General features: G+C 23.3%; 1 protein-coding gene across 2 annotated transcripts in view; it reads right to left on the bottom strand.

Moving 5' to 3' along the window:
• Window positions 1-15,330: 15,330 nt before the first annotated feature.
• Window positions 15,331-21,378, bottom strand: part of LOC122849880 (membralin) — a 34,936-nt gene continuing 28,888 nt past the window's right edge. For both annotated transcript variants that reach the window (XM_044148737.1, XM_044148738.1), the window contains exons 11-13: window positions 19,191-19,290; window positions 17,372-17,659; window positions 15,331-16,470 (exon numbers count right to left, since the gene is read on the bottom strand). In XM_044148737.1, coding sequence (XP_044004672.1) covers window positions 16,459-16,470; window positions 17,372-17,659; window positions 19,191-19,290 — 400 coding nt within the window. In that variant the 3' untranslated portion in view covers window positions 15,331-16,458. The remainder of the gene's footprint in view (window positions 16,471-17,371; window positions 17,660-19,190; window positions 19,291-21,378) is intronic.

Genomic DNA, 21,378 nt, shown 5'->3' with positions numbered 1-21,378 from the left:
ACGCATGCATCGAAAATCGAGGTTTCGATACATGAATGGCAAAAAAATAATTATGAAATATATATTTTTTATAAATTGATGATACATTAAAATGTGGTTTAATTTTATTTGCCACACTGAGAAAAAAAAATAACAATTTTTACAACTAAAATCAAATAAAAATTACTGTGCTGCGTAGTAAAGGCCGGGTATTTTGTAAGTTTAACATATATTACAATGGGAACAATAATTTTTACCCTTCGTGCCATTAATTGTATTTCAAAGGACAAAATTACCAACAGTTCAGTAATTTTATATACATGCACACTAAAAATAGTGTCGATAAGTAAAGTTTGATGTATTACCAACAATTTTTATTATTTGAATTAATAAAAATTTAATATATTATCTTTTTAAATATTGCTTAAAAAATAAATGAAGGGAAATTAAACGATACTCAAAATAAAATTTTTTATTTAATGTATTTTTTTATATCCATTTTTAACAATAAATTCTGTATTTGGTGTTTGTGTTATATATGTTAACTTATAATTATATATTTTATTCAAATCTAAATTTTTCGACAAAATTTTTTTATTAACTTCATAATGCTCGGTGTGTTCATTTAAAAATACAGCTAATAATTTTTGTTATAAAATAATATTTGTGGATGTTTCCATTAAAATATTGTTTATAATATAAAAATTGAGACCATCCTCACTGCTATCAAATTCACGATAAACAAATAAAAAACTGCACACAAATTATGTTCACACTTCCATTTCACTAGTGATATCTAATATTGTGAGTAAAAAGTACTCAAATTAAGTCGTAGATTTTTCTTAGATAACTGCACTTTTTATTCACTTGATTATTAATATCAATATTATGTATAATTACGGAGGCCGTTAGACCGTTGGACGTACAAATACCTAAATGTAAATCTGTAAAATAACAACAAAGCCTGACACGATAATTATCGAACAGCGCCGAAGATTACCAGGGTTGAATTTTACATGCTGCAGAGTAATGTTTAGTGTTCAGCACAATAAAATTATCAAAGCTCAGTATTTTATTTGAATAAAACTGTATAATTGTATTAAGCTTATCATATTTGTTATACCAATAAATACTACCCTGGCATATCCAATTTTACTGTGCAGTAATTTATATAATCTAAACAATAATTTTTATATATCAGAACATGAAAAAACCCCAAAATCGAGTTTTACCCGACGATTACCCTGCTAGCATAGTAAAAATTGTTATTTTTTTTTCTCAGTGCATTTTATAAAATTATTCATGTGGTATTTAATTATTTTATTTTACATAATATAATATTGTCGAAAAATTTTGAGGCTTTTTCTCTGTTTTTATTCAATGATTTTGTTTAATTTAATTGAGAGAATATTCAATAATAGTTGAGGGATAATTAATTCAATAATAAACCTAGTGAATATATAAAAACATTTAATTTGTAATTTTTCATTAAAAAAAAATAAATGACATGAATACTGATGACAATTAAAAAAACAAAATAATGATAAATTTATGTTGATTGAATTTTTATTTATTTATTTATTTTATTGTCATTCAAAATCAACAAAATTAATTGAATTAAATTTACAAATTTATTTTATTATATTCCATTTATTTATTTTTTTTATTTTTTTCATCAAACAAAAAGTTTGAAAGAAACTTTTAAGCGCAGATGCGTGACTGTAAGCCACACGTAGACGAGATAAATTGACCCAAGGGATATATGCCTTTTTATCCATTCTTTACTCTACACACATTCATTCATTCATTTTTCCTTACTTTTCACATTATTCCAATTTTTTTATTTTTATCTCACTTTTTCAAAAAATATTCTCTCAGTTGCATTGAAAAATATTTTCAACTAAAATTTCTCCCTTGTTTTTTTATATCAAGCTGAGAATGTTTACTATGCAATTTAGAAAATAAAAAATGATATAAAATAATGGTGAAAAAAAAGAGAATACAGCAAAATTGATGAACCCAAAAAAAAAAAATCAATTCAGAAAATAGACAAAAAAAAAAAAAGCATGGTAAAAGTATTGAGTATGGGAAATGACATTGGGATGGTCGTATACGTAGTCGATGTTTTTTCGAGTCGTGTGAAATGATCTGCCTCTAGGGTCCAAACAATTGAGTCTGACCAAAGCTTTTTGAGATAAACTCTTGGCACGTCTTCATTAGAGTTTTCTTGGATTATTTGTTGCGTAGAAAACCATTTCATATTGACGTTTTAGAAACAACAGAAAGACCTTCTTGTAAAAACCCTCTTTTCCTAACCTTTTTATTTTTTTTTTTGTATTTTATTTTTATTTATTTTTTTCCTCCTTTCATTTATTGCACTACGTTTTTCTTATTTTATTTTTACGTTACCTCTTCTTCTTATTTTGTTTCTTGCACTCTCTTTATTTCTGTTTAACCACCAATTTAGAGAGAAAAAAAAAAAAAAAAGAAATGTTAGTGTGTATTGTTACATTTGTGGGTAAAATTTTGTATATATATATTTGTTTCTTTCAAACGATGCTTGAAGCTTTGGACATACTTGAGTCTCTTTTTTTTATTTTATTTTTTCCTTCTGGTACAATTCTTAATGGCACTTTAACCTGCTAAATTTGTAGACGTTCCATACTGCAAACGAGAAAATCTCGTGGTACGACCAAATTAAGACCTATACTACTTGGTTTGTTAGGTAATTGTCAAAATGTCGTCAATACAATCTAATGTTTAGACAAAAAAAAATATACACATATATATTCCTTTCACTGATATAAAAAATTTAATATTTAATTAATAAAGCTTAATTTTTATTTTAAAATTTTTATTTTATATTCTATACAAGTAAAAGAACATAAAAATATATAAAAAAAAATTAAATTAAAATAAAGAAGAAATGATAACGACAAGTTGGGTATGTATAGAAGATGAAAAAAAAAACAGGAGATTTTACAAGAAAAATATATCCGTAGAAGGGAAATTTCAATATCCTGCTGTTACTCTGAACCATTCTTTCATCGGTCTTCTGAAGATCCTATATTTCCCTTGCTATCTAAATTTTATTTTTTTAATTTTTTTTTTCTTGTTCGTGACTCCATGCGACATCGAGGGATCATTTCTTCCGGTGCCTTGTCTCTTTCCCTTCAATTCACCCACCTCTTATCATCCCACCCTTTTTGCCTCTTGATATGCTATGGTTTTTATTTTTTTTTTTTTGTCGTCTACAGTCACCACAGCCACCTCATCCAAATGAACCCGTGAAAACACCAGAACAAGAAAATATAAAAAAATAAAAAAAATAAAAAAAATAAATGGTATAAAAGTGAGACAATGAACGACAAGTATAAAAGGGGAAGTATCGACTAATTTAATTCGTAAACCGAAGGAATATAAAAGTAAGCAAGACGAAGAAATTTGATGGATAAATAGTAGCACACAAGTGAGTAACAGAGAAAATGAAAAAAAAAAATATATAAAATGAGGGGGTCGAGGGGGTTGAGGAGGATAGGTGTGGCATAAAAGAAAATATAAAGCCATTGTCGTGTACAAGAAATTGTGAGTACGTCTGCATGGCGCCGCAGGCACTTTATTTCTTCCTTATTCTGATTTTTTTTATTTTTCTTACTTTTTGACTTTTTTTTTTTATTTTACTCCAAGTCTTCTCATATTTCCGGCTTAAAAATAACATTAAAATTAAAAAAAAAAACGAAAAAATTATATCATGCTATATTTAAATATTTAATAAAAATTTACAAACTTGCCATTTATAACTGAAAATAAAAATAAAAAATAATACATGAAGAATAATTTAAAAAACATGTATTTTTACATTTATTTAATAATTTTAAAAATATAAATTGGTATACATAAACAATGCCATATAATAAAATAGAGTAAAAAAAAACTAATGAACAAGACAATATATGTCATGATAAAATATAAAAAAATGATGATGATGATAATAATGAGACATGAAAAAATAAATAAAATAGAAAAGTCAAGTTAGTTTCTACCAAAAGAAACATAAGTTATATTAAGTGGTGAACATATATTTGCAGTACACTATTCTTTACAGGTTGTCGTGTTATAAGATTCAGGCTTGTTCGTTGCTTCGATGGTTCTGAAAATAATAAAAAAAAAAAAAAAATCATTCTATTTATTTTTTATTTTTTTATTATCAGGGTCTTTCAGCATACACTTGGCTTTATGTAATACATATATGTATAGGTGTACATAGTGTACAAATGTACCTGATGTATACACACATACATGTATACATATGAAATGTAACACGAGTAACGAATGTTATTGATGTTCTCTTGGGCATCCGAGCAGCCAGAATGGCACTCCCTTATTGTCATTTTATACGACAGACCAGGACCCTACGAGCTTTTGGCCACAAATATCCGGTAACGCCAGCGTACATAACTTTATTTTTTTTTTTTTATATTTATATTTTGTTACTTTTCTTTCTTTTGGTTTTTTTCTTTTTTTTTCTACCTCTTTTTAGTATAATGCTGTTATTATTTATCAAGTACTTTGTCATTAAATCATTTAAATTATTGCTGATTATTTTGTTTTTAATTTGGTTGTATGTTATTATCGTTATTTTTTTTTTTAATTTAATTTAAATTGTAAATTATGCAATGAAAATGTCGTGATTTTATAAAAGAAAATATTAGTAAAATTTTGTTTAAATGAAATTTAAAAATTAATAACAAGATTTATTTTTTAAATTTAAATTTTTTTTCTCTTATTGTTATTAAAGATAATTTGCTAATTATTTAGTTTAAATTTGTTTGATTTTTTAAATTTAAATTATATAATTTTTAAAAATAAAAAGTGTAAAATTTTATAAAAAATAAAACAAAATGTTTTAATTTATCTTTGAAGATGTGGTTTGTGGTATAAGTTGAAAGTAAAAACAATGACAATTGTCTCAACTTTGCTGACAGCGAATTGCGGTATTGGACAACTCTATTGTGTACATTTAACATACACATATATAAATATAAACTATTTTACTGTTTATGAACTGTCAAGTTTTAGTTAAATCTTGTTCGCCAAACTTGTTTATTTTTAAAACTAAAGTTATATATAAATATCAACTCAACTAGCTCACTATTAAAAAAAGGAAATTTATTTTCTTATATAAATCTAAAAACAACAGCTTTATAAATAATTAAATTATATATAAATATTATTAACAATATTATATATTTTATTAGTTTAAAAAAAAAAAAGTTTTAAAAAATTTTTTATATATTTTTTTTTTGATTTTTTAGGCTGAAAAAATACAAAGAAAATCCATGGATAAAATAGCATCGTGTTTTATGTATTTTTTTACACTATCTTTCATATCTTTAAACTCGTTTTTCACAATGCAAGCTATATACATAAAATATAGCATGCAAAAAGAAAAGATTGAGAAAATGCACATAAAAAAAAAAAATAAGTATAAAGAAATATATATCAATTTTTTTTATTTATTCTGCTTTATATATTTTCTTTTTTTTTTGCTGACAGAGGCCAAGAACGGATTCTGGCTTTTAGGGTACAACTTTTCCGACTTATTGGCACTGCCTGAATAAATTTAATTCTACCATTCTCAGTGTCGACAACTAGAGTGAGCTCACGTCATGAAAGTATCTTTTATTCTTCCTTTTATCCTAAGAATTTCATCATACTATTTTTATTTTTTTATATTTTTATTTTTTGCATTTTACTGTGTATAACCCCTTGCCCTTTACCCCTCTACTTTGACAAGATTTTTTTTACTTTTCTTTTGATGCTTTTGTCATAATATTTCAAACTAAAATGTCCAGTAAATTCCGAATATTCGATACATGTATTTTTATTCAATTGGAATTTTTTTTTTGAATATTTTTAAAAAATTTTTTCAACTAAAGAATTTAAAAATAAACGTATATATATTTTTTTTTTAATTTAAAAATTAATATACAATGTATAAATCAAAAGAATAATTTTATATTTTAATATAAAAAATTAATTAGAAAATTAAAAATAAAGAAAAGAAAATTTTTTAATTTTAAAATAATTTAAAATAATTGAATGAAAATTGCAAGCTTCTTTTTTATAAGTACATATGGAAGCTAGAAAATACATAGAAAATATTTCTAAACAAATTTTACTTGCTCTAGATTTTTATATAAAGTATAAAAAAAAAATTTAATATTAATTTTTTTTGTTCTGTCAAGTGAGTTTATTATGAATAGCTGGTATGATTATGAGAAGAGGGTCGTTAACTGTGCGTATCAAAATTTACCACAAGTTGTATAACATTGCCTTGTTTTTATTTAACCTCACTCAGAATTTACGCACTGTGAAAAAAAATAATAATAATAAATAAATAAAAAAGGGTCGTAAAGTTATAAATAAGAACACTCTGTTGCCTTGTTGTATAAACTGATAAACCCTTTGTGCCTGTTGACGTGTGAAAAAAAAAAAAAAGGTTGACCCTGTGTGTCAATAAATTGTTAAAGAAAATATAGAAAAAAATAATCAACAAATTTACAATATAATAAAATAATAATTAAATTTTTAAAAATATTAAATTATTCAATTCATTTTTTTTTTCAAACTAAAAAACATCAAGTAATTGTTTTTAATATTTTCTATATAGTGTTAAAAAGTCATGGATAATTTAAATTTAATCTTTCAATATAATCAAAAAATAAAAAAAATTTATATATACAAATAGGTTTGAAGGGGAAAATTTGAAATATGAGAAAAGAGGGATAAATGAACATTATTAGAAGTGTGATAAAGGTGAGTTTGTAAAGTTGATATGCCAAATAATAAAAGCAAGAGATGTATGTCTCATTTTTCATTTTACAAATCTACATTATAAATACAAAAAAAAAAAAATAATAATAATAAAAAAATGTATAACAATTGGCAATACGACAGGTGCCTTAATTCAAAATGAAAATTTACTATTTTCTTGACTTTCACTTTGTACTTGTATAAATGATATTTCTCAACAAAATAAACAGTTATAAATTAAGTAATAAATTTAATATTATAATATTATAATTAATTAATAATTTTATTATTTATATAATATTATAAGATATTTTTAATGAGTCGTTTGGAAATCAACAAAGATTCTCTGCTAATTTATTTATTTATTTTATTTTGCGTAACCCATTTATAAAAATTAAAATAAAATAAATAAATGTAATGTACATAATAATTATAATTAAATATATAATATATTTTTTTTTATTAATTAAATATTTTTTTCATATACTGATAAAGATTTTCCAAGTATTATTAAATTTATTTTCTATCAATAAAAGACGAATTATATTTTTATATATATTTTTTTTTTGCATTCTTATCATTGAGAAAAAAAAAATATATATATATAAATAAAGAACGTGTTATGTCTGTGATTCTTTTTTTACAAGTTCTTGGAAAAAAATTATTGTAGCGTAATACTTCGATTTGATGATTCAGAAATAATTGCCTCGAGTGGATCGTTGGAGATCGACACGAGCGACAAAAAGCTAGTCAAAGAAACGAGAAGACATATAATGAAAAGGAAATATCACAAGGGGGATGAAGCTAAAAGTGAAAGAAACTGTTGAGTTTGTCTATATACCAACACCAATTTTTATACAGATATATATCCCGGTTCTTCATACCAGGAAATAAAAAATACTCGTTTGATGTTTCACCATCAATTGATAAAAAAAAAAAAAGAATAAATATAAAAAGTCCTCAAAAAATATATATTAAAAATTCTATAAAGATACATAAAAATATATTTTCCTTTTTATTAACTTGATATGATAATTTACATTGAAATTAAATGATAAAATAAATTTTATTTATCAATTAAATTTATAAAGAAAATTTATGATTTTTATGATTTATAAACCGGATATTTCAATGATTTAACATCCGCTTTGTACTGTTCATTTTTATTGTTATTTTATATATATTTTTTCGTATTAAATTTGAAAAAAAATAAAATAAAATTTTTTATATAAAACGGATATAAATAAATTGTCATATTTATTTTGAATAAATTTTTCATAATAATTTGAATTTTGTAAATTAATTTATTATAATAAATTCATTGAATTAAATTTATGTGAATTTAATATGTTATTTTATTATTTTACATGATAAAATCAACTTGACATATACAATTATTTTGAAATGATTCGCTCAATGCATTTATGAATTGTCAAAGTTTATACAGTTGTACTTATTTCTCATAGCATCGTTAATAATAAGCTACTTATTAAATACATTATCATGGCTTTCTTGACTCGTTCGTAAGTCAACATAAACTACTGCTAATTAATCCATCAAGTATTTTCATTTGACACAACTTTTATTCGATTAAATAATTCAAAAAAAAAAATATCATTTTTAATGTAAAACTTTTATTTAAAAAAAAAGCTAAAATATATTATAATAATACTTGAATTTGAGCTTTTTTCTCTCAAATAAACTTTAAGATAAAATAAATGTGTTATTATTACTCTTGATAAAAAAATTGTTGAAGAAATGTTTGAAGAATAATTTTATAACTTTATAATTATAACTTTTTAATTTTATATCTTTGTAAATTTTTTTTTTTTTTTTTTTTCTTTCCATGTAATGGTACTTTAAGTTAAAAATGAAAATAATTTAATCCATCAAGTGTCAAAGAACAACAGGTTGAATACCTAATATTTGAATGAAATATAATTTTCAAGTTGAGTTTCTCACGTCTCAACGGTTTTCTCCTTGTCGGATTATTCGCTTATCGGTCTATTGTGGATTCTTCCTGTGCTTTTATTACTTAAACATGTCTTGAATATTTAATCAACACTCATGAATCATTGATTATTATTTTCCAATTATTAAAATATATTTAAACTTTGTGTATGCATATTTTTTCATATTAAATTCGTTTTTTTATTTTTAATTTTAAAATTATTATTTATCTATTTTTATTAATCGAATTTTTTTTCCGTATGAAAATATTTAATTTACTAACTTTATAATTCTTTTTTTTTTTTTTCCAATGCAATTCTATTTTTTTTTTTTTTTTTATTTTCGAGTAGAGGAAAATCAAATTACATGGGAAACTATTTGTGCTTTTTTCTTGTTTTTTTTTTTTTTTTTTTATGGACAAAAAATATTAAATGTCGCGCCTAAAGCTATTTTAGGGATTTCGAGAATTTTCCGGTATCAGTTTTTGATATAATGGAAAAAAAAAAAATGTCAACTTCAAATATCCATACGGTTGTTTCAAAAGGTATCAAATTTAATGCTATTTTGATTTGTTATGATCAGAGTTATTCAATTTGTTTTTATTTATTGACTATTTTATTTTTTATTTTTTTATTAAAATGAAATAAAAAAAGCTTTAATTTTATTTTATGTTTCTCGTTGTTTTTTTTTTTTTTTTTCATACCAATTAATTTAAGTAGTAGTACCAGTATATTGTCAGACAATTTTTCATATACCTCTATGATGAATAATCGAATTTTAAAAAAATATCAAATAACAACATAAAGTACCTAAAAGCCTTGTGATTTCCCTTGAGTTTTTTTTTTTTACCTTGATCATTTTTTTCATTATTCAATATTTATTTTTTATTATTAAAAAATACAAACAAAAGTCGCCAATAAAAATTGATTCACAAATCAGAAATAAAATTCATTTATCAATTAATAGATGTTTTTTTTTTAACAGACAATTTTTACTTTTTTTAATAATAAATTATTTATAAATTGTTTTTTTGTTGAAAAATATTACAGACGTATTAATTTTCCGGTTATTCTTAAAATTCGTAAATTTTTTTTACGTTGCCAATGACAACAGCGTACAAAGAATAATAAGGTTTTGAATAATTTTACGCCCAGCCGATCACATGAATTTATCCCTCATACCATTATCTGACTTCCATTTTCACTCCCTCTCTCATTTCTCTATACATCATCATTTTCTTTGGCCCCTATTATTTACCACTCCACCTATGCATATTTTATTTTGTTCTTGTTTTTTTTTCTTCCATTTTCACTCTGACTTTCAGGCTCCTCGTCGAATTTCTTGTCATGTCTGATTACGTTTTGTCAACGGTATTTTTAGACCTTCAATTTTACTGAAGATCGAATAACGTGGTCAAAAATTACAATGTGACAAAAAAAGAAAAAAACAAATTTGTTTACTTATATATCTCAAGTGTCAAAAGTATTTTAAAATAAATCAATGAAATAATTTTCTAATTAAAATGACTATTGACTCAAATCAACAGTATCAATATTATATTAATTTTTTTTTTAAATAATAATAATTTAAAAGTAATAACAGGTAACTTGTTTTAAAACAAATAAGTAAATTAAAATTATTTTGATTGAGGTCGAAAATAATCTTGTTGATATGAACAGACACATGTTTTTAAAATAAACAAACAAATAATATCAAAGATAGCTAATTAAAATTGGTGTTTGAAAATAAATTCATATCAACTTTAAAACATATATGTATTTAATTCAAAATGTTTGTTTCAAGTTTTCTTTTGATAAATGTAATATAACATGCGTGCTTTCATATTTTAATTGATGATAAAACAAATAAAGTTTAATTTATTAATAATAATTTACTATTGATTTTAATGAATTTTCCAATAAAACAATTCAAATAAAATTTTCAAACAAATTAAATGTAAATATTAGATCAAATTAAAATTTGAGTATTATTATTTTAAATGTATTTATCAAGAAAACAGTATGATTTTCAAGTTAAAAAATAAAAATATTAGATAGATTTAATTGAGAAATTTATAAAAGCTACAATTAGCTTTTATGAAAAATAAAATTAAATGCTAAATTGCAAAAATTATAAAGTTTCGATATCTACTATTTGTAGAAAAAAAAAATAGAAATAATATTTTTGCTTATAAAAAAGAAAAAAAAAATTATAGTTAATTTATAAGATGTTGAATTTACTCGAATAACCTTTCAATTCAACGTGCCCAACGAGGTGTATTAGTAATGAAACTTCTCGAGTACGAAAGTACTCAACTTAACGAGCAACTTGTATATTCGTCGATTATCCGCTTCCACGCGCTTGTATACCATCATTTCTAACGTTATTTCACGAATCTTTGAATAACAAATTTTCATCATTTATATATACAATATTCAACTAGTGTGTATTAATATTATTATCATTCTAAAAAATAAATAATTATCCAAGTGTACATAACAAAGTATATCTCCAAGTTTATGTTACAATTAATATAAGGAATAGTAAGAAATATATATCATTATTATAATTAAGCTACACATGATTCCAATTAAAAATAAGTTAATATTTTTTTTCAAATTTTTTAACTTTAGAAAATTGTGGATAGTAAGTAACTGTCTTGAAAATTAACCAAGTAATAGAATAAAAAATTCTAAGCAATTTAAAACAACAAAAACCAGAGATATATTTTTTTAATAAAAATATTTCTTATCGAAATTTTAGATGTTATTATTTCTGTCATTGATAAAAAAAAAAAAAAACCTCAGTTGTTTGCTCTAGTTTATTTTAATACTAAGATACATATTTTTTTTATCAATTTTATCTCATGATAATAATGATAACATAATAATAATAATCACGATAAAAGATAAAGATAAATTTTTTTTTATATTCAATGCAAAAGTTTGCATGCCAATTTAGATTGATATTACCTGAAAAATAAATAATAATAATAAAATGAAATAAAAAAAAAACTATTCATTCGTTTTTATCTTCTTTTTACACTGCTAAAATCCTTTAAATCCTCATGAAATCCTGAACAGAGCGGGAGCTTTGATATCACCGCATTCAACATCTATGACGAGTATGGTTGACATACGCCCTCTGTTACTATCAGAAAAATAAAAATAAAAAAAATTGAAATTACTTTTATTATTATCTCAAATAAATAATAAATAAATAAAAACTAAAATCAATTTAACTTTTAAAATATAAAAATACAAAAAAAATTTTCATTTCAACAATAGTTATTAAATTTATTTCTCTTTGATATTTATGATAAATTAATTTCTAAATACAAGAAAAATAAAATTGTATTATATTTATATATATACATTAAAAAATAAATGATAAATAAAATAATGATAAACATAGTGTGTCAGGTCATTTGACGAGGTCATCGACTTGTTAATGAATCGATTCTCGGACCGGAACCTATTATCCTCATAGTTGCTAGAGGGAGCCATCGAATAACGTGACATCAATGATGACAGGGTGAGACGAGTAGAATAAGCGTACAATGTGGTATACAAAATGAAGGGGAAGGGGGTGGGAAAATTGGTGGAGAAACACGAGGATCGTGGTTGTCGGTGAAATGAAATTGGATAAAGTGAGAGAAGTGATTGAAGGGATAGTGAGGTAAAAACTCAAATGAAAATGTTATCAGTCTGTAAAGAACAAAGAAAAATTGTTGTTGAGCTTTTTTATTTTCTTTTTTTTTTCTATTTATATATATGTCGTAAAGATATTCTCACAAGTTCATCCAGATGTAGAAAAATTTGAATGATTATTTTGTATATTTTCTTTTTTTTTTTTAAATAAATTTAGAAAGACGAAAATTCCTTTGATTGAATTGTAAATGATCATATAGATGTAATTTTTTCACAAAAAAAAATACCTCTTTGCTTATTGTATGTTCCTAATACGAACTTGTGTTTTTAGAAAAAATACATAGTCGAAATTTAAATGTCTCAGGGTATTATAAAATAAAAGAGGTAATTTTTCCACATAAATAAATACCTCTTTGCTTATCCTATGTTCCTAATACAAACTTGTTTTTTTAAAAAAAAATACATAGTCGAAATTGGAAAATCTCAGGGTATTATAAAATCAAAAAAGTAATTTTTCTACTATACAAAATACCTCTTTGCTTATCTTATGTTCCTAATACGAACTTGTCTTTTTTCAAAAAAATACATAGTCGAAATTGGAAAATCTCAGGGTATTATAAAATAAAAGAGGTAATTTTTCCACATAAATAAATTAATAATTTCAGCTTAAAGAAATGAAACATTATTGCGAGAAACAATCAAAACAATTGAAATGAGGGCTTTATTTTTCGTTTTTTTAATATGGTACATGTGACGACTGTTTATACTGTTGAATACACTCAAAGAAAATTGTTGTATATGTATATTATATATGCAGTGTGAAAATAAAAAATAAAAATCATTATTCATCAGTGTGTGGTTGACGACGCGACGTCGGGGCGACGATACGTAATAACACTATCAGCACTGCAGGGTATCAACAAAGATTCACAGTAAAAGCCATTTACTACTACTCAACCACAAGCTGCGATGTCCAAAGAAATATACAACTCACCAAGATTTGCATGTTCAATTTTTTTTTTCTTTTTTCGTTATTGAGTTTATCCTGGATTTGTTGTCCATGTATTTATAATATATTTACATTTTTTTATATTTTTATTTGTATACTTTTATTTAATTCAAAAAATTTTAAAACGAAAATTATGGCGATAAAACTTTTAAATATATATATAGACTTTTTTAATTTTTTTTTTTTGGAAGATATGCAGAAATTCAGGTTGTCTCTGAGGATAGTAATTATTGAGTAATATATTTATATTTCCCAAATGACCAACTCGACATGAAATGGTATAAAATCAACAGATTTACCACATAAATCTCATGACATTTGTGTATGATGAAAATGTTGTTTGATGAATAATCTTGGTAATGCTTCTAAGAAGTTTAAATCGTTTGATATATACAAAATAAAAATGATAAACAAATAGCTAAAGATAAAATAGCTATATGATAAAAAAAAAGTAAAAATAATAATATAAAAAAAATAAGATCCAATATAATCCATTGGGAGTTAATTTAAGTTGAATATCCTTGCTGTAAATTGGTTATATATGTGAAATCTATGGTTTATACACATGGGAAAAAACACTTGGACGATCGAAGGTAATCAAGAGCCAGATATCCCACGGGATATAAGCATCACCCTTTCTTCTCTTACTGACTGATGGGTAAACTACTATTCCCTTCACCAAATTTCATGCTGTAAACATATATTCAACTGTATGAAGTTGTGGCAAACTGTTTCCGGCTACTGTAGACCAACATCTCTGTGGTAGACATTTCCGGAAGTTCAACTAAACTCCAAAAAGGGTTTATATATTCGTGTTTCTGTGGTAATTCCTTTCCGTTTAGTCATCTCAATGAGAAAATTTATATACATATGCACATCATGTCAACTGTATTAACCTGTGTTTAACTATTTGTTAAACTTTTCACAAAGGATAATCGTTATTAAATATTAACAAACATCATCATGATCCACAACAAATATTCAAAAATAAATTTCATCAAATAGATATTTCATAGTGTCTTTACATGAGCTAAATAATTATTTAAATTTTTAAAAAATATTAGTGTAAAAAATAATTTATAAAGAACAATAAAAAGTGGATCTTGTAAAATAATTAAATTAATATTATCCATGTATATTGTATTAATAATAAAAAATTAATTTTTTAAAATAAAAAAAATTTTATACAATGGATAATACCTTGGGACTTGTAAAAAATTGATTAATGAAAAAAAAAAAATAAACAAAAAGCAGGAAGAAAAACCTGAAGAAACAATGCGTTTAAAAAAAAAAAATAGAAATACAAAAAAAATGAAGAGAGATGGTGAATGGAGCTTGACATTTCTGTCTATGGTAATCCCCAGTTATGCAAGTCCGTTCTGCAAACGACAGTTCATTGTTTCCCTCTCTTTTGCCAGAGGATAAGCCGTTTTTATTAAAACAGATGATTATTCGACATTGAAGATTCACCGCAAGTCTTTGGATAATCGATGGACATATTGTCATTAAGTTAGCTGATACTCAAACACAAACTACCTTTATTTTTAATTCAAATTATTTATGAATATCCTGTGAAAAGTTTTTCATTATATTTTTTTATAAAAATATTAAATTAAACAAGACAATATTATAAATCGGAAATTGAATTTCTGCTGATGAACGACAAGACTAACAATGATGAATAATATTTCATCATAATGTCATTTTAAAAAAATAAAACTGTTGTTGATAGAAAAATTAAATATTAAAAATTAATTTACAACAATTTTGCATTTCTTTCTATTTTCATTTTCAAAATAATATTATCTCTTGAATATTTATCGAATTGGAAATTTAGTTATTCTTGAATTGAGTAATATTGAAAGACAAGAATTATATTGATTTAATATATTCAATATATTTTTATTTTAACTTGATACAATCTGAATTGAATTTGGCTTTATAAACAACAATAAATAAAAAACACAAGATAAATAAGTCAAATGGGAGACAAGGATTTAACTGAAGACGTGTATTAAAGTGAAAAGTGAGAACAAAGAACGTGCTTTGGGTATTGACATTAGTGTCCATTGAGTCTCAACGATTTACTTCTAATTATTATATAATTGAAATAAATGGTTATACAATGTTTCAGGAAATTTGGGCTATTTTAAAATTTATTTGATATCTATTTGATTTTTACGAGATGTTTAATTTTCTAATTTTGCAAGTTTATTGTCAAGCAATATTACAAAAATTACATCAATCATGATGACAATAATTTTAAAAAAAAAAAAAAATACAGAAGCAATCTTAATAATTTTTTTTTTCCACGGACGATCTGATTAATATTATGTCTAAATTACTTCATTTTTATTTTACATACACGCACATTTTAACTTACACACGTTTAACTTTTTAAAAATTATTTTTTTTAAAATCACATTTTAAATATTAATATATATATTTTTATATTATGCTTTAATTGATATACTAATTATTATTTTTATATTTAAATTATGAATTTAAAAATATAGTGTAATTGATGATTTACACAAATTTTTTTTTTTATACATTTTTGATAGTTGAGGAGTTTTTTTTTTTATTTAATAAACGTGCTATCAAATTTATTGTTTATTTTGTATAATATATTAATTGTTTATTATAAAATAAAATAATAAAAATAATAAATAAAATTTTACTTCAAATAGTTAATAATTTATAATTAATTTTTCTATGAAAAAAACTAAAAAATAAATTGTATAAATTATTGTGATAATTTAAAAAAGATTAGATTTGTTTTTTTTATTAATTTTTATTTATTTATATATTAATATTTAAGCATTTGAAATATCCACAACTTGATGATTTACAGTATCTTCTTTTGACGTTGAATTTAATGGTTCGATTACCTCAAACTCCTCAGATGTTGAAGGCTCCTTTGACTTTGAATCATTATTTTTACATTTATCTTTTTCTTCACAGTGACTGACGACTGAAGTTGACTCACTTGCAGAATCTTCTTCAGCTTGAGTCTCGGTTGTCGAGCTACTCATTGTTTCAGCTTCAAGTATACTACTCACTGTTAAAAAATAATAAAAATTGCAATGAAAAATTTACGTTAATTTTTTTATTTTTCATCTTGTCTGTGTGCTTTTGTCAAATAAAAGAATGAAATTGCAATACGTGCTGGTCAAACAAAAAAATAATAAACAAATATATATAAATAAAAAAAAAAAAAACAACAACGATGAGAAAAATAAATAAAAAAAGACAAATAAAAATACAAATAAAATTGGGACAGTGGTGTGTATTACAAACAAAATACGAATTTCGTAAAAAAAAATTTTGTAATAACATTAAAAAAATATAAAACTAAAATAATTGATATTTGTTATTTATCATCAATATAAAATGAAAACTGACGCTACTTTTTTTTTCCAACAATATAAACAATAAATAAAAAAGTAAAATAAAATAAAATATAATTTTTAAAAACAAGTAAAAATAATTAATAAATTAGTAATGTCAGTTTGATAATTATTAATTGTCAAATTTATAATTTAAGTTTAGACAATGAATGTGGATTTGATTGAGGAAATCATTAATTGATTATTTGTGTCTATCAAAATAATATATACTTGTAGATAATAATTTTGAAAATGAATGTCCAATTGATGCTTGTCCAACAAAAGAATCACCAAACAAAAACATTTTGTAATAATGAATCGATGCAAACATTAATTACACATTAATTTTCAATAACTACATGATTTTTTTATTGTTAAATTTAATAAATTAATTTTTTTTCTTTTCATAATAATAGTCCAGTTAATTTTAGGAATACGTCAATCATTAATATTTAAAATATTATATTTCAATGTGAATAATGTCTGAAGTTGTTGTTGGTGCAATTTCATAAATGCACATAGTTGAAAGCACACAGATGAAAATTTTGTTGTCAATTTTCATTATCAGCATCTACCAGCAGGTGTTTCACTTGTCGTTGATGTTTCTTGATTGTCCTAATTTCAATTTGTTGTTGCGCTGTGAAAGCAGCGCGATGCTGGTACCCAGCTGTTGCATTTGTTGCTGTTGATGCTGTTCCAGTTGTTCCACCTGTTCCAGTTGTTGTTGATGGTGATGGTGGTGATGTATTTTGTGTTGTCGATTGCCCAGTATGTGTTGCATGATTACGTAATAATATTTGTTGTAATTGTGCTTGTTGTAGTATAACTGGTAGCTCATAGTGATGAAAAAAATATAACATTGAATGCTAAAACAAATAAAAAAAATTTTAAATAAATATATAATCAAATTAAAATAATAATAAACAAGTGTTGATTATTGACTGAAAATTTCATCAATAACAATTCAAAAAATAAAAAAATAAAAAAATGTAATAATAAAATTCAACCAGTGATACAAAAACGAATTTATCCCTAAAAAATTTCCATATAAATTTAACGTGATACTACGTGTGTGAGAGAGCTAAGGGGCAAGCTCAATACTGTGACGAAAATTTAGCATCTAGTTGTAGCAATATCGACTGAATATGATACCCCAGCACAACCCATACAATCCACCAATCTAACCCTCTTTCTCTCTCCTCTCACTCTCTCTCACTCACTCTCTTGTATGTAACCTGGTCCATCCATTCGCAATACATACTCAACAGACACTCGATCAAGTCCAACTATCCATTGAGCTATATCCTTTACTATCCAATGAAATTCTAGTCAATTTTTTTTATTTTTTTTCCTCTCTATATTTCATTTAATTTCGCTTTTTTATCATTTATTTTTGTTAAATTAGTCAAATTACAATCGGATTTTTTATCGAAATTTAAGTTAATAAAATTTGTTGGATTTTGAAATCACATTTAAATTATGAGTATTTACATTTTTTATGATATTATCTATTGTTACAATTTTAATGGTCGTTAAATTGTAAAACAATAGTAATTTAATATTGAAAGTATATGACGATATCTGTTTGTGACAATAAACAAAATATATGAAATTAGTACAATCACTGTCGTGTTTTTTCTATTTTTTTTTTTTTTTTTTGTATTATTGATTTAATATTATTATTCTGTTATTATGGATTACATATAGCCAGTGATTGACAGATTTAATAACATTGTATTTGCCTTTGAATTAGACGAATAATAATTATTTTGTGATTTTCACCGGTATAATAATTAATTGGTTTGACATCAGTCAAAATATCAAAATCATTATTATCAATTGTACTCAGTGATTATATAATATTTTATTGTTAAAATTTGGATTACATAAATTTAATGGTTTAAAATAAATTTATCAATTTCTAAGAAGATATTGTTGAAAAATTATATTAAAATAATATAATTAAATGTTGAATATGATTTTACATGGATAATAAATTTTACAGATGATTAAATTTATTTTTCAGAATATTAATTCAAGTGATCTTTTTGAAAACTCTGCGATTGACAGGAATGAGTTTACAAGAGAAAAAATAAATAATATGTCAGTTGCAAAAGTTACAAATAAATAAATGTGACATAATAAATTTATTAACGAAATAAAAAAAAAAAATTATTGAATCATCAAATTTATATGTCTATTTTTAAATGTAAAAGTTTCGAAATTATTATTGACAAATTTCGATTTTGGATATTTTAAAAATTGTTATATTTTTTTTTATTCATGGAGTTTTAATATTTTAGATAATATTTTTGTAAATGGAACAAGATAAAGTAATGTCACATGCAGCATTAAGTCAAAGATATTATTGTTTCAAATGAATAAGCAACAACTCACCTGTATAAAAAGCCATGATGTGATGAGAGCAAGACTACTGTACTGTCCATTGAATCGATGATGATACGCATAAAAGAAAAATAGATAAAGATAAAAAAATCTGAAACAAAAAAAAATATAAAAATATTATTATTTTATTGTCAAATAAAAACCATTTATTTTTTATTTTTTAATATAAAAAATCAATTGTCAAAAATTCATTAAATATTCATCCTTAAAAAGTCACAAAATATATTATTTTAATTTTTTTTTTTTCATATAAAAATTTCTACACGATAAAATCATTTTTGATTTACAAAAATGAGACTTTTATTTTTAAGCAATAAAAAAAATATATATATAAGGGTTATTAAAAATACTTGGGTTAATAAAAATCACGTTAATCAAAATATGTAATAAAATATTTTTAGTTATATTTAAATTTAAAAAATAAAAAAAAATATTTTAAATTGTATATTAAATAAAAATTATTGAGTAATATTTTTATTTGATTTATGGCATTAAAAAAAATTGGAGAAACTAAAATTTGGGTTAATAAAAATTACGAGAAAGTGGCTATTTTTGTAAATTGTAAAATTTTGAAAATTGGCAAGGTAATGGCTTAGATCGTTACGATGCAAATTTGTCGTTTTTTTTATTATTTTTTTACTCATTTTTATTGGAATCGTATACAAGTACAGTCTCTTAAACCACAAGGGGTCTATTTTCACTATCTTTAGTGTACTCTATTCGAATTTTTTTTATTATTATTATTATCCTTTTGAGGCAATTTCAATTCTGGCAAAGAAGAGAAAAGCAAACTCTTTGAATTGTTGGGCAGGGGTAATTCGCAATGGGATATTTCTCTGTTCGTAATTTAAAAGTGAATGAAAAAAAAAAAACAAAAAAAACAATCAAGTTGATATACAGTAGTCTGTGTCTTAATGAAATGTTTCAAATTAAAGTATAAGTTTTTCTTTTTCATTTTTTATATATATATAAAAAAATACGAGGGAAAAATTGAAATTGCTAGGAAAATTTTTGTGAGTTTATCTTTATTGAATGTAAATTGAATTGTAAAAATTATTTTTGGTTTTTTATTTTCTTTTTATATGATTAAAATGAAAGGTTTAAAGTGACAAAGGAACAATGTTCATGATATTGAAAACATTTATCGATTTATCTTTCAAAGTACACTTTAAAAAAAAAAAACCAAAACAAAGATTTCTTTCTTTAGGGTTAAAAAATTTATCTTAAATTTAAAAGTTTTTACAGAAAGACAAGAAGAAAAAAGGAAAAATTAAAGTGCCTGGCCTTGACTTGTTCAAATAATTCACATTCCAAAAGTCAGTGTCTGGTGTTGTCTTTAAAAAAAAATACAAAGATTTTTAGTTTATAAAAAAATATAGGTATATTAAAACTAAAAAAAGAAAATTAAAATTAAAACTGTATAAAAATTTTGTAATTTTAATTTCTAATCTAAATAGAAAATTTATCACGTAAATTAATATAATTTTATTTAGAAAATGGTCTCATAAAATAGCCTAAAATATAAAAAATGATATATTTTTTGCTTTCCAAGGATTCCAAAGAAAAAGGAAAAAAAAATATTAAAAATGATATAACTGAATCTACAGAAGCAAGTAAGTGAAAATCCAAAGTTACGTATTCTCTGAACATCGTCACAGTAAATCCAAGATGAGAGAAGAAAAAACCAAGCCACAAGTGTTCTGCGATTCATACGAGTATTTTCTTCAGATGAAAAAAAAAGAATACATATATATATATAAATGTCTTGTGAAAAAAATAAAATGCCAAGGGTCATAGTAACATACGAGCATACCAGTGAGACAGTAATTCGATGAGAATACACAGTATAAAATAGTCAGAAAAGCTTTTCAAGCACACAAGAATTGAATAAAAGAATTTTTTTTTTTTTCTCATTCCTTCATTTTTTATTTTTTTCTTCTTTAAAAAAACCCGTAAGAAATGAAATCGATAAAATTTAAGCCGTATTACAAATCAACTTATAATTCTTTACATTTTTAAAAAGCAGTTGACACAATCATGCAAAATTTAAGCCACAATTAGTTGGAAAAAGTTGATCATCAATACTTTTATATAAAAAGTTTTTCAAACTTCCAATCTTTTTTATATACATAGATAAATTTATTAAAATTATTTTCTTCATTTTTATATCATTATTAAT

The sequence above is a fragment of the Aphidius gifuensis genome, linkage group LG2, assembly GCF_014905175.1.
Source record: "Aphidius gifuensis isolate YNYX2018 linkage group LG2, ASM1490517v1, whole genome shotgun sequence".
In the NCBI taxonomy this organism is placed as follows: Eukaryota; Metazoa; Arthropoda; class Insecta; order Hymenoptera; family Braconidae; genus Aphidius; species Aphidius gifuensis.
Note: the sequence above shows the minus strand (reverse complement) of the source record. Positions and strands in the feature narration are given on the sequence as shown.